Source organism: Mya arenaria, chromosome 12 (genome assembly GCF_026914265.1).
Source record: "Mya arenaria isolate MELC-2E11 chromosome 12, ASM2691426v1".
In the NCBI taxonomy this organism is placed as follows: Eukaryota; Metazoa; Mollusca; class Bivalvia; order Myida; family Myidae; genus Mya; species Mya arenaria.
Window position 1 is genome coordinate 42,973,266 of NC_069133.1, and position 16,169 is coordinate 42,989,434.

The following is a 16,169-nucleotide window of genomic DNA, read 5'->3' on the forward strand; positions in this document are numbered from 1 at the left end:
ATTATGCTTTTGAAACTTTATGGTGATCTATCACCCTTTTTTCAGCCTATGAAATAGCTGACACAAGTATGGTGTGTTTTGTCTTCATGATATAAGAAGATTTAAAAAATAAAAAAAATCGGAGAAAAATCCGTTTTATTTTTATTTATTTCTCCTTCGGGACATTTTATGCATTTTATTTTTATTTTTATTTCCTCCTCCTTACCCAACTTTTTGAAAAATCTCCCGTAAATCTAAAGATAAAAAAACTCTGGCCTAAATGTCATTATATAACCAGGCATATAATTAAAAGAGAAATTGTGGGTTTTTTGTTTCTGTGGTATGATTACACTATATATCACCTCATGAACAGCATAAGTAAATAATTTGCCACTTCTCGTGCAGCTTTTGGTGCTCGCTCTGTGGAATATATTGCAATCTTACACTGGTACATAATCCTCTATTTCTTGAAATATTTTCAAATTTATTGCATGTGAATACATACACATTATATTTTATCATAAGAGTATAAAAATCTAAACTTACATCTGGAGGGAGAGGGCGACCGCCACCTGAGCGGGCAGGGGGAGGCGGCAACTTGGACTTGGACGGCATCTTAATCTGAAACAGGCAACACAAACCAAACTTAGTAGGCTTCAGAAAGTTGTTGTTTTGTCCATCCTGTCAAGATGATGTGGAGGTTTTGTCCACTTAGTCAAATATGACATGGTAGGTTTTGTCCATGGGATGATTTGTCATACAGTCCATAAATTAGCATGGTGTAATGATCAGAAATTAGCATGGTTTAATGATCATGAATTAGCATGGTGTAATGATAATAAATTAGCATGGTTTAATGATAATAAATTAGCATGGTGTAATGATCATAAATTAGCATGGTGTAATGATCATAAATTAGCATGGTTTAATGATCATAAATTAGCATGGTGTAATGATAATAAATTAGCATGGTTTAATGATCATAAATTAGCATGGTGTAATGATAATAAATTAGCATGGTTTAATGATCATAAATTAGCATGGTGTAATGATAATAAATTAGCATGGTTTAATGATCATAAATTAGCATGGTGTAATGATAATAAATTAGCATGGTTTAATGATCATAAATTAGCATGGTGTAATGATAATAAATTAGCATGGTTTAATGATCATAAATTAGCATGGTTTAATGATCATAAATTAGCATGGTGTAATGATCATAAATTAGCATGGTGTAATGATCATAAATTAGCATGGTGTAATGATAATAAATTAGCATGGTTTAATGATCATAAATTAGCATGGTGTAATGATCATAAATAAGCATGGTTTAATGATAATAAATTAGCATGGTGTAATGATCAGAAATTAGCATGGTGTAATGATTAAAAATTAGCATGGTGTAATGATCAGAAATTAGCATGGTGTAATGATTAAAAATTAGCATGGACTGAAGTTATGATAATAAATTAGCATGGTGTAATGGTCATAAATTAGCATGGACTGAAGTTATGATCATAAATAAGCATGGTGTAATGATAATAAATTAGCATGGTCAAATGATCATAAATTAGCATTGTGTTATGATCATAAATAAACATGGTGTAATGATCATAAATTAGCATGGACTGAAGTTATGATCATATTAAAGCATGGTGTAATGATCATTAATTAGCATGGACTGAAGTTATGATCGTAAATTAGCATGGTTTAATGATCATAAATAAGCATGGTATAACAGGATTTTGCACTTTGGTAATTCCTTACTTGTTTGTTCTATTGCTTTTTTGTTTACTTGTTACTTGTTTTCGATCAACAGTCTTGAATTTGTGGTGTATAGATATTCCCTTGGAAGAGAATATTTTACATAATCTATGTGGACTATCAACTGGGTCGATTGTTCAGAGCTTTGTTAAAGCTAACAGCATCATTGTTAACTTTTAAAGGTGATATATTTTAAGTTGTGCTTATATATTTTAATAGAACAAGCATAGCTGAAAAAGTTGTCTCACAATTTGTAATAAGTAGTTTATATACCAAATGTATAAATAAAACTTCCCGAGAAGTAAGTATTTGAAAGTTAACAACGATCATGTTAACAACGCTGTTAAATTTAATAACGATCTGAACAATTGACCCAATGTGTCCTGATTACATATTGGTTATCCATCTAGTAAATAAAAAGGACTTTTTGATTTTTGTATTGCCCAAGATTCCCCCCCCCCCTCCCGAAGACCATTGCAGGGGTCAAATTTATAAGTTAACAACATTCGACAGAAACAAAAATCTGCATAAAACACTAACCAATTTTAAAGCTCCTATTCAAAAGTGCTAATATCGCTAATTACATATGTTACGAATTTCTGAAAGCATGATCGAGGCATTAGCATATGGACATTTTCATAATAAAAGTTGAAGAGCAGTCAAACTAGGCTTAACTGGCCAATGACCACACTGCTGATGGGGCAGCTGCAAGGAAACAAAAAAATATAAGATAACAATAAACTTAACACCTTTATTATATTGCTTGTTGAAACAAAGGAGATATGCAAAAAAAACATGAACTCTTCAGTGGTCAGATACATATATACATAGAAGGAAAATTAACACCAACTTTGTTTTGACGTAAAATTGACAGCAAAAAAAGTGCAGCCATAAAAGTTCAATGCACCAGTGTATCCAGTGCTATAGCTATTGGGACTCTCTTGTCAATGATATAACATGTATCACAATATCATTTTCATCACAAGATTACTTTTTTATCACAAGATCACTTAATCTTATCACAAGATCACCTAACCTTATCACAAGAATACTTGTTTTTATCCCTAGATCACTTGAGCTTATCACAAGATTTCTTGTTTTGATCACAAGATCACTTAATCTTTTCACAAGAGCACTTGTTTTATTCACAAGATCATTTAACTTTATCACAAGATCACTTAACCTTATCACAAGATCACTTGTTTTTATCACAAGAGCACTTTTTTATCACAAGACACTTATCCCTTCATCACTAAGTATTTAGCTTATCACAACATTTCTTGTTTTTATCACAAATTCACTTGATCTTATGTGATCTAATCATAAGATCACTTTTTTGGAGTTTTAAGTATTTAATCCCTTCCGAAATACATTTAGTTTTTTAAGTGACACGGCTGAGGATCAAACTCTTTACTCCTGGATTGGCAGTCAAGTGTCTTACCACATGACCACAGATCTACCTGGTAATAATCATCTTCAGGTGTTGTGAAAGGGACTCACTTATGATTTTGGACAAAACAGTTATGCATCTGAAAACACTAATATTACAAATATTTTACTCTTTGATACCAAAATAGCAAAAGAAATTAAATTGTTTATAAGTATAAAAAAACTGGTTTTAGTGGGATCAGACCTTTGCCAGTTCAGTCAAGAAAAAATAGGAAACTGACAGCATAACCACTCGCCCAAAAGGACTCTTACATAAGCTGAGTGATAATCTAATCTTTTGTTGAAAAGCATTTCAAATGCTATTTAAAACCATAACTTCATTGACAATATTTGAATATATATCTACATTTGTTAAAGGGTTCCAGCTGTCAATATCTTAGTTTTAACACTCCTAATGATTTGCCACACTTTATTTTGTCACTAAGTGCATTTCCCAAGCCATGAGCGAGTCTCTTTAACCATTTGATCAAAGGGGGACAACTCCTACAAGATATTGGAGAATATGTTACTGGATTGTGTGAAATCTCTTTCAAAATTGACATATACTGTGGACCACAGTCATTTGATAGGAATAAACTCCTGCTTTGGTATCATATGACCTGAAATACATTTAGTGACATTTAACCTAAAAAAAATATTCAGAATTATCAAAGGGATCACTCCTTCCAAGAATCTAGCATAAAATAACTATGAATAACTGCAGTTTAAAAATGTCAGAAAATCTCAAAAGGCCTAAATAGATTAATAAAAGGATGAATATTATATTATATTGAAAGCGGACCGGACCTCGCCAAAAATGTAATATGGACAGGTGACGTCATACAACTGGTAACTGTTATTTTCACAACGGCAAAAATTTGGCGCAAGTAAACATTATCTTTGTTCAATGAAACACATCTTAAGCGCCTTAAAAAAAATTAATGGTAATATAAAATGTTCGGTATAATATAAGAAATATTCACACACCACTTCAGTGGTGTGTAATATTTCTTATTATTATAAAAAATGTGAGTGCCAGCCTTTGTCTAATTTCTTTCGCTTAAAAAAATTGCCTCAAATTGACAACATATTATTGGCACTAATCACTTTTATGCTAATTAAATCAGAATATTATAACTTAATAACTTATTAAATCATAGTATCATATGAAAACCACATCCTTGTCTTATTACTTTCGTTTTCAGCTCAATAAGGCACTAGGTTATTGGCTTTGAAAACAATTTTAAATTAATTTACTGATTATATGCAGCTATGTTATTCTATAATTAATAATAATTGCGACTCACTTATCAACACGAATAAACAAACGCAATTATTTCCCAATCTATTTTATTTAGTTACATCATAATTGCTTGAACATACATGTATGCATTTAATTTCTTATAGACATTAAAGTTTTATTACTATTTTTATTTTTTATTTCTATTGTCTTTCCACATTTTATTAGGTCATACAACAATGTTCCATGTATATATGAACATATTCGGTATCACTTATAATTATGTCTATATATATATATGCATGTAATGCTCTGTTCAATCTCTTCTTCAAAAGCGGAAATAAAAGAATTATCTATCGATCTCTCGTTATCTTTACGAAACCAGGTAGTATGCAATTTTGCTCTGTCAATTAAAGGGCATACCAGGGCATAGTAAAAAGGCAGCAAGGTGCTAGAAAAGGGCAGCACGGCAGCCCAGTCATCGAAATTAGACTTTTGGATAAACAAGCCCGAACTCTTGTTTTATTGCATGGAATCATATTTATGAACAAGCCCTGCTAAATAAAATTCAGAATTTGAGCAAGCCCGGAAGACATTTTACCAGAGCAGGGCTTGCGGGCTTGTGCTTATTTCGACCACTGGCAGCCCCTCCTTTTTAGACTCTTGGTACAGTAACCTACAACCATCTTTGTTTATTTGCGTTTACCAAGGTCTGCCTGCGCCCATTGGCTGCATTATGGCTTGACCCCGCCGTGATGCCATCACCACTAAAATTGTGTTTAAATGCCATAAGTGACATGAGATAGAAGTGACAGCAATTTGTGTCAAATCCAGACATTGAAAAACTTGAAGAAACAGAGTGGGATACATTAGAGATCCGGTTGCGATACACTAGCTCTTTGAGAAGATACCTCTTGGTTCCCTGGTTACAAATTTAAAATGGCAAGGGATCTTCCAATATGTTCATTGAAAAAAGCCCTGTATGTAAAGTAAGATTATATAATAGTTATACACTTCTAATTTATTTCCCTATACATTTCAATGTAAGTAGGCATACTTCAGATTGGAAAAAAATGATATTGCTAGCACTTTTCATATATGACAACCATAAATTTCCTTAAAATTAAATTCAAAGCCAATTGATTTCAATAATAACAAGAGCTGTCACAGAGACAGGCCTTCCAGCAGCCACTTACAAAAAAGTAGGAAAAAAGTAGGAGGTTTCTGACAGAAAAGAAGGAACTAGTAGGAATATTTTTTTACAAAAAAGTAGGAAAAGTAGGAATATTTTTGGTTAAATATGTAATTATTAATACCTATTAACTTACCTAGAGGAGATGTTTTTAATGCAAAATCATACCATTCTATATGCCACATTGAATATTTTAGTGAATGATGCTTGGTCGGTTTCTGTTGCTGAACTGTGTGGGTGAAAAGATGATGCACGTCAAAGTGGCGCATGTTGCCACACCTTTAAACAACAGAAACCAGCCAGTTTGACATCTTCTGTTCATTTTCTGCAAATAAAACTAGCACAAAGATCAAACTTTAATATTTTTGCGGACTTTATTTTCAAACAAGAGTGACACTCACAAAATACGCCCATCAATAATTTCTTGGATTCTAAGACAACTTACTGTCACATTGGCCCTTTGAGAAGCAAGCTTTTCAAGAAGCAAATGATTTGGCACAATATGGCATTAACAGTAGAAAAAAATTATTTTAATTCGAGGGTTTTTACCAACAAATATTTTCAGCAAGTTTGGTGAAGATCAGATGATAACTGTTCAAATTAGACAGTGGACAAAGCAAAAATGGCAAATTTTGACCAATTCAAGGGCCATAATCCTGAAGAGCCTGGCTGGTTATAGAACTTTGCCAAGAATATATACCAACAAACATTTATAGTAGCAAGTTTGGTGAAATTCGGATAAAAACTGTTCAAGTTTGAGAGTAGACAAAGCTAAAATGGCCAATTTTGATAAATTCAGGGGGCCATAACTCTGGAGTGCCTAAAGTGATTAGGCTGGTTATCGAACTTGACCTAGATATTTCACCAACAAACACTTTCATGAAGTTTGGTGGAAATTGGATGAGAAATGTTCAAGTTAGAGAGTGGACAAAGCTAAAATGGACAATTTTGACAAATTCAGGGGGCCATAACTATGGAGTGCCTAAAGCGATTTGGCTGGTTATTGAACTTGACCGAAATATTTCACCAACAAACACTTTCATGACGTTTGGGGGAAATTAGATGAGAAATGATCAAGTTAGAGAGCGGACAAAGCTAAAATGGCCAATTTTGACAAATTCAGGGGGCCATAACTCTGAAGTGCCTAAAGCGATTTGGCTGGTTATCGAACTTGACCTAGATATTTCACCAACAAATACTTTCATGAAGTTTGGTGGAAATTGGATGAGAAATGTTCAAGTTAGAGAGCGGACAACATTGTGGAGCCGCCCGCCCGCCGCCCGCCCAATTTTGACAAATTCAGGGGGCCATAACTCTGGAGTGCCTAGAGCGATTTGGCTGGTTATCGAACTTGACCTAGATATTTCACCAACAAACACTTTCATGAAGTTTGGTGGAAATTGGATGAGAAATGTTCAAGTTAGAGAGCGGACAACATTGTGGAGCCGCCCGCCCGCCGCCCGCCCGCCATGGGTGTTCCCATAATACGGCCATCGTAAGATGGGCGTATAAAAAGTAGGAATAGTAGGAGTTTTTTTAGAAAAAAGTAGGAAGCTGTATAAAAGAAGGAAAAAGAAGGAACGCTGCAAGGCCTGCAGAGACAGCACGCTCGCCTATTCCGCCACTTTTCAGTGTATTAGGATTGAAACGTTTTGGCGAGACACGCATGGATCACTCTTAGAATAGATTTCAATGTAATACATGATGTGCTGAGATATTAACATAAATGTGGCTACATAATTCATAAATTAGCATGGCGTAATGATCAGAAATTAGCATGGACTGAATTATGATCATAAATTAGAATGGTTTAATGATCATAAATTAGCATGGTGTAACAGGATTTGGCATTTAGGTAATTCCTTAATTGTTTGTTCTAATGCTTTTTTGTTTTACTTGTTACTTGTTTTGAACAATCTTGAATTTGCGGTATATAGATATTCCCTCGGAAGAGAATATTTTACATAATCTATGTGGACTATCAACTGGGCCGATTGTTCAGAGCTTTGTTAAAGCTAACAGCATCATTGTTAACTTTTAAAGGTGATATATTTTAAGTATTGCTTATATATTTTAATAGAACAAGCATAGCTGAAAAAGTTGTCTCAAAATTTGTAATAAGTACGGTAGTTGATAAACCAAACGTATAAATAAAACTTCCAGAGACACGGCGGGGAATCCACGTGACCAAATGGTAGGTTTCAGTGCAAGATGGCGTCACCAAAACGCTTGACTCGAGCCGAAAATCAAGGCAATACATGAAATTATAAAAGTTTCTTTATTTTTTAACATAGCCTATCATATGCCCACCTACCTAGTGTGTAATAGCATATCCATGTTTTCCTTGAAACTTTAACCGTTCTCGAGAACACTTCTGCAATGATTCCAAAATGTACGAAATCCGACTGGTAGGTTACAGTTCCATTTATCATTTTGGCTCGGATTTAGCAGAAAATGAGGTTGTAATTTGGGAAAATCGCAAAAACACTTAAGTTTTGTTTAAACATAACAGGCATATGCATTTGGCAACGAATATTTTAATGATTTTAAAAGATATGAGGACGAAAAGAAAATGATAGGTTGCAGCTCCAATTTTTGAAGAGATAGGTTGCAGTTCCATATAAAGGTTGTCGTCTGGACTGCAAATTATGTAATGTGATTGTATCACTGATATTGTATACAAGCATGGAGGAATTGAAATGTGACAAACTGGGTTTTTTTATGAAATAAAGATATATATATATATATAGGATTATTGAATAATATCACGTTTAATATATAAATAAATGTTAAACATCCTGATATTATATACACGTCGTGTATATAATATCAGGATGTTTAACATTTTTATTTATTTACTGCCGATATATTATTATGTGAAGTATTATGGATACAACTTTTCTACCACCTCAGATAAGTACAGCCAATAATTTAACCATGCTAGATATTCTTATCTTGCCCACGGGCAAAGATAAAATGCCCATATGGAACTCCTTTTTCATGGTCACCACATTGTAATTACCTCCCTTGTTGAAGACTGTCGTCTGTAGCATCATGGAAACCTTGTCTTGTGGCAATATTTAGAATGCTAGTTAATTATTTCTCGCTTCGAATGTCACCATAAAACAGTTTTCACGCACCATTCAAGAAATAATGGTTCACTCTCCTTAGGACTATTTAAAGACGATTTTACTATTGATTTAATCGGAATCACTGCGCGCATATCCATGACAACCACGAACTATCTCATATCCATACGCAATTATTTTCACTATGCACAAAAGAGTTCCAGCAAAAAACTCATTTTTACTTAATTATTTTTAACTGAGGTGGGAGAAAAAGCATCTACCATAGCCGCTCGCGTATGAAAGGGTAAACCTCGTTTCCGCAAAACACCCTACGCTCGGGTCGGAATGAACCCATCTTACACTCTCGGCCATGGAAGAAACTTATAACCTTTATCCTGATCAAGTGTTAAAGATTTCTTTAGTTGAAGTTACCTTTAGGTTAACACAAGGTTTAATAAATAAAAAATACCAATCACTTGTTTGGTATTTGTTCATTTAAACTAAGGTGGTCTCAATTGGTCTGAAGTTGTTCAACACGGCGCATTAATCGAAAGCTAACTCTTCAATATCTTACATCATATTTTTTCTAGTACTGATATTAAGTCAGGTAATGCATGTTCATGACACAGAAGGATTATAACAGCGACGAATGTAGTTTTATAATTAAACAATGGAGGAATAAGCTAGGTTTAAACCACATCATCCTGCGATTAAACAATATTTTTACATATAAAATACATGTTCACATTGAAAACCAGTCGAGTTTAATTCGTTGATATTGTTCAAACGCAAGCAACAAAGTTAAACGTTATACTTAACTAAAATGACAAACATTGCCTTTCATGAGTTCTGCTTACATGAACTGATGACCAAATATGTATTTCATGTAATATGTAAGGAGCGATTTAAAAGTTCAAGCGTAAATGGGTAATAAATATATATAGCTTTATTTTCCCCATTTTCTGGAGATGTACATGGTATATGGTAATACATACATAAGCATGAATATTTACAAACACAATACAAATTTGATAGTACATAGTAATGAAAGAAAGTCACAGTAACATAAATTGCGACAAGTTTGTTTTATACGCATTAAGTTGGTCTCGTTTACAATTTATAATTTAGCCGCTGCATACAAGTCTGATCTTACAAACGATTAAGAACAATGATAATGCATCGGCTAAAATCAATAGACTATTTCCCATTAATTTAAGCAATATTTCTTCGAAAGCGAAATAGAAATAGTTGTTTAAGGATTAGCTCATTTTGTCGAGTGGCATTGTCATTGGTGAAGTGCACGCATCTAAATGCGTCTTAGTTTAACACATCATTGTATAATTTAGCACAGTTGATAAGGAAGTCCGGGTATAATTGTACATCGAGTACCTTTATCAAATGTTCGTCGATTTTGCCAAGTGTGTATATAATGAAGGACTGTCTCGATATCGTACTAAGTAAGTCATACATTGGTCCACTCAAACTTTTAATCACCACCAGGAATAAAAGTCGCGAATAGCTATTGTTATTTGAGCAACACTCGAACATCAAGTGCTCGAGCTCATGGCTGCATTGTCGATGGCATAAACGGCAATCAATCGGCTGGTCTGGGGGACGCTGGCAGCAAAGACATGCTAGCAGCTTCATAAGGGAGAGGCTCTCGGGACGAGCTCTCGCGACGGACCACACACTTGATAGGCACAGATGCGGTCAGAGCTTATGTCCATTCTCGCTTTCCATGCATTCACTTCGTGGTTGTAGACAGCTGTTTTGCAGACACGTTTCCAGATGTACTTGTTTGGGAATGGCACTTTGACTAGGTTCAATATATAATATTATAACACACACACATATATATATATGAAAGCTAAATTATCAAATGTAAGAACGGCATCAGCATAACATGAACTTTTTACTATGATATTTACAGTGAAAATGGATATATTTGTCATGTTTTTTTGTTATGAGAATGGCACATGAGTCTTTTCCGATGATCTTTGTTGGAAGCTGTTTCGACAAATTTCATCTAGCCTTTTCCCAACGTACACCTAAAGTTTCCCTTTGTATTGCATTTCTGTCTGTGAGTGCTGTCGCTTTCTTTCTGCGTGAGGCCAGTCTTGACCTCACCTTGTGATCAAACGAATGCTCACTGAACACTTCTTTTGTTTTGTTGTATCGCTGCCATTTTTTTTGGTTGGCTGTTTAGATATCCTGCATTCATTTCGTTTAGGTTGATGAAGGGAAAGACTCTCTTATTCGTGTCATTGGTCTAAAAGATAAAAATGCATTCCATATGATATATCGAAAATTGCAAAACATCGATTGACACGTAATACAATAAAAGTATAATGGTGTGCAGATTTTATCACAGATAATGGTTTAACAATTCAACTCTAAACGTGTAATACATCAATTTGTCACAGAAAACAAATCATTAATGATGGTAACCTTATAAATTTGTAAGCAGAAAAATCAAAAGTATAAAAACAGCAGTCTCGATGTGATTTTCAATGATTTTATAATTTTAGATGATGTAATAACTATGTAAAAAGAACAATGGTATAGAAAAATATCAGTTGAGTTTTATGGGAACCTATATGTTTGGCTTGAACACTAAAACTAAGTCAAAGAATCTGCAGTCCAGACGGCAACCTAAATATGGAACTGCAACCTATCTCTTCAAAAATCGGAGCTGCAACCTATCATTTTCTTTTCGTGCTCATATCTTTTAAAATCATTAAAATATTCGTTCCCAAATGCATATGCCTGTTATGTTTAAACAAAACTTAATTGTTTTATGCGATTTTCCCAAATTATAACCTCATTTTCCGCTAAATCCGAGCCAAAATGATAAATGGAAGTGTAACCTACCAGTCGGATTTCGTACATTTTGGAAACATTGCCGAAGTGTTCTCGAGAACGGTTAAAGTTTCAAGGAAAACATGGATATGCTAATACAAACTAGGTAGGTGGGCATATGATAGGCTATGTTAAAAATTAAAGAAACTATTATAATTATATGTATTACCTTGATTTTCGGCTCGAGTCGAGCGTTTTGGTGACGCCATCTTGCACTGAAACCTACCATTTGGTCACGTGGATTCCCCGCCGTGAGAGAAGTAAATATATAAAAGTTTACAACGACCATGTTAACAACGCTATTAAATTTAATAACGTTCTGAACAATTGACCCACTATGTGCTAATTATATATTGGTTATCCATCTAGTAAATAAAAAGGTATTTTTGTTTGTTTTTGTATTGCCCAAGACCCCCCCAAACACCAAGTCAGGGGTCAATTTTATAAGTTTACAACATATGACAGAAAAAAAAATCTGTATAAAACACTAACCAATTTTAAAGCTCACATTCAAAAGTGGTAATATCGCTAACTACATGTTACAAATTTCTGAAAGCATGATCATCGCATTAGCATATGGACTTTTTCATAATAAAATGTGAAGAGCGGACAAAAGAGGCATAACCAGCCAATGACCACAGTGCAAATGGGGCAGCACGGACAAAGAAAACACAACTAAGATAGCAATAAACATAACACCTTTATGATATTGCTTGGTTAAAGAAAGGAGATATACAAAAAACTGACTTCTTGGGAGGTCAGATACATATATGCATAGAAGAAAAATTAACACCAACTTTGTTATGAGGCAAAATTGACAGCGAAAAAAGTGCAGCCATAAAAGTTCAATGCACAGGAGTGTATCCAGTACCAGCTATTGGGACCCTCTTGTAAATGATCTTACATGTATCACAGGATCATTTTTATCACAAGATTACTTCTTTTTATCAATAGATCACCTGATCTTATCACAAGATCACTTGATCTTATCGTAAGATCACTTAATCTTATCATAAGAGCACTTGTTTTTATCCCTAGATCACTTGAGATTTCACAGTTGTTTTTATCACTAGATTACTTAATCTTTTCATGAGAGCGCTTGTTTTTATCACAAGATCACGTGATCTTAATATAAGATCACTTTATCTTTTCACAAGAGCACTTGTTTTAATTCCTAGATCACTTGAGCTTATCACAAGATAACTTGTTTTATCACAAGATAACTTGTTTTATCACAAGATCACGGGATCTTATCACAAGATCACTTAATCTTTTCACAAGAGCACTTGTTTTTATCACAAGATCACAGGATCTTATCATACGATCACTTAATCTTTTCACAAGAGCACTTGTTTTAATCACAAGATCACAAAATTTTATTGTAAGATCACTTAATCTTTTCACAAGAGCACTTGTTTTTATCACAAGATCACTTAACCTTATCACAACATCACTTAACCTTATCACAAAATCACTTGTTTTTATCAGATAACAAGAGCACTTGTTTTTATCATGAGATCACTTGATCTTATTCTTACATCACTAAGTATTGAGCTTATCACAAGATTTCTTGTTTTTATCACAAGATCACTTGATCTTATGTGATCTAATCATAAGATCACTTTTTTCAAGTAATATCATATATTACGTCAACAACCTGCTGACATGTTTAAATGTTTAATTTATCCAATCCATCCAATATCGGGTCACTTATTTACCCCGTAACTTATATTATTAATCATCAATACAATATTATTAATTATTATAAAAAATGTGATAGCCAGCCTTTGCCTAATTTCTTTTCTTTTCCCCTCAGTTAGACTACCGGGTACCCGTACATATTATTGGCAATGAACACTTTTATGCTAATTTAATCAGAATATTATAACTTACAAATTTATTAAAATCCTAGTATGATATCCTCATCCTTGTCTTATTATTTTCATTTTCAGCTCAATTAGGCATTAGGTTATTGGCTTTGAAAACAATTATAGATTTATGTACTGATTATACGCAGCTGTGTTATTCTACATTAAGTAATAATTGCACCCACTTCAACTTGCCACTTGCACAATTCAACACAAATTCTTTTTTTAAGCACCATTATTTTCCTTTAATTTATATTGTAATGTTACGTCATTAATGCTTGAGCATACATGTATGCATTTGCTTATAGACATTAAAGTTTGATTTCTATTGTCTTTTCATATTTTATTTAAGTGACACTTATTCAAAATCAATACATACAAATGCATAACAAAATTGTAGCCATGTATTTAATAGCTGAAAACACCAAAATATTAATGATTGGTGAATGCTAAAAGATTTACTGCAATCTTATATTGTCTAATAAGGTAGAAGTACCCTGTTTGCTGCACCTTTCTTTCAAATAAAACACGGTATGCTTCATAAGAACCATTGACATTGTTTTCAACATTTATTCTTCCTTTTAGGTATATTAAAAAAATTGTATTAATTGTGGTAAATCTTATTTGGGAGTAAGAGTGCATCTTTAAGTCATACACCCATGTTCCATGTATATAAATAGATCTCACTTATAATAGCGTCTATGTATATGTATGTAATGCTCTGTTCAATCTCTTCTTCAAAAGAGGAAATAATAGAATTTTCTATCAATCTATCTTTATCTTTGCGAAACCAGTTAGTATGTTATTGGGCTCTGTCAATTAAAAGTGCACACCAGGGCATAGTAAAACAGCAGCAAGGTGCCAGAAAAGGGCAGCACGGCAGCCCCTCTTTAGACTCTTGATTACCTACAACCATCCAAGAGAGCCTTTGCTAATATAGCTCATCTTTTATGTTTCAGGTACACCATTTTGAAGCCTTGCGATCCCATATTAATCTGGTATCATTTGAAACAAATTTATGTGACATTTTTTACATTTGTTTATAAAGAAATTCAATCAAGAAATGTAGGAATGTAAAATACTATAATAATAAAGCATTATGCACCAGTCAATTATAAGCACGCCCCCCTCCCCCCAGGTCCCGGGAATAGCAGGGACTTTGACTTTGGCCCATTCCCCGCTATTTTTGACACAAAGACATAACCACTGCATTCACCCGGAACTGCAGGGCCACCTGGAAGGTAAAAACACGGCCCATTTCCTCTGCTATCTGATAACCCCGAGCCTGGGAAGGGGGCCATCATGGGTTACAATTGACTGGTGCATTAAATCATTGTTAGTGCTGATGTTATAGTTTTGTTTGTTTCTTATTGTTTTTCAATCTTCCATTATTATGAATAAATGAGTTCAAAGCTCTTACCAATAACACCATTAAATTTTCCCAATTCAAAGCATTTATGCATTAAATTTTCACAAAATGAAAAGGCAAGGCATCTTCCAATATGTTCATTGAAAAAAGCCCTGTATGTAAAGTAAGATTATATAAAAGTTATACACTTCAAATTAATTTCCCTATACATTTCAATGTAAGTAGGCATACTTCAGATTGGAAATTCAGATATTGCTAGTGCTTTTCGTATATGACAACCATAAATTTCCTTAAAATTAAATTCAAAGCCAATTGATTTAAATAATGAAAAGGTAGGACAGGTTTCTCCTAAGAACATTCACTCACTTTGAGAGTTAGCACCATTAATTTTTCAGGCCAAAAGTAATCAAAGTTGTAGATCAACAGAAAATACATATATTTAATCTCCAATACATTCTGAGAATTTTTTCTGTCTGATTGCAGGTATTGGACTATATTTAAAATGTAATGGTCCACTGTATAGGCAGATGTGCGTTCATAGTACAGTAGAACACTGCTATTTCGAACACCGATAAACCAAATAAATTGGTATTTCGAACTTTTTTTTCGGTCCCGATTTTTTTCCTTCTTTATTCAATGTAAAAATTAATGTTTAAACCGAACTTCACTATTTCACTTAATTGATTTTTTGAACTAAACATTCGGTCCCAGATACATTTTTCACGTGTATTTATCAATCCTTATTTCAAATTCGAAACTGCACAAAAAATAGTCGATGTAATTTTTGAATCCGCTAGCAGACGACCCATGCTCCTCGCTTTGTTTAGTTTTCACACCTACGCTGACATCGGCGTGACAGACCAATTAACGTTATAATAAGGTGCAATTATCGCGGTTTAAGGAATGCCTTGGGTTAATTGGCGCGTATATGGAGCAAACAACGGTGTCGAATACATAGAGTGATTAATTTTGAGTGATATTATTTGTATATAACGGATGTTTCTTTCAGTAAAATCATCATTCGAAATGTCTGCCACAACAACACCGATCGATGCTTTATTCACTCAACCCACTGCCGAGCAATCTGGAGAATGACGCGGGTAGAGTAGAATTCGGATGCGCCGGATTTCGGAGACAATCGTTGGTGGAACTTCGGATTATTTCTCTCAATGTTTATTTCGAATAATTGTTATTTCGAAGTATTTAGCTGGGTCCCGACGACTTCGAAATAGCGGTGTTCTAATGTATAACATTCCGTTATAGACGGAAGTGCGTTCATAGTACATTGATGTACTTGTTTGGTAATATGCAAATTAGCAAAGCCCGGGTTCTGTATAGATTGAGAATCTACTGTATATAAAGACCAGTGGACCCCTTCAGGGTCGAGCATGCTTTTCTC

General features: G+C 33.9%; 1 protein-coding gene across 6 annotated transcripts in view; it reads right to left on the reverse strand.

Moving 5' to 3' along the window:
- Window positions 1-16,169, reverse strand: part of LOC128211290 (B-cell linker protein-like) — a 66,852-nt gene that overhangs the window by 47,318 nt on the left and 3,365 nt on the right. For all 6 annotated transcript variants that reach the window (XM_052915935.1, XM_052915939.1, XM_052915938.1 and 3 more), the window contains exon 2: window positions 526-600. In XM_052915935.1, the coding sequence (XP_052771895.1) occupies window positions 526-594 (69 nt within the window). In that variant the 5' untranslated portion in view covers window positions 595-600. The remainder of the gene's footprint in view (window positions 1-525; window positions 601-16,169) is intronic.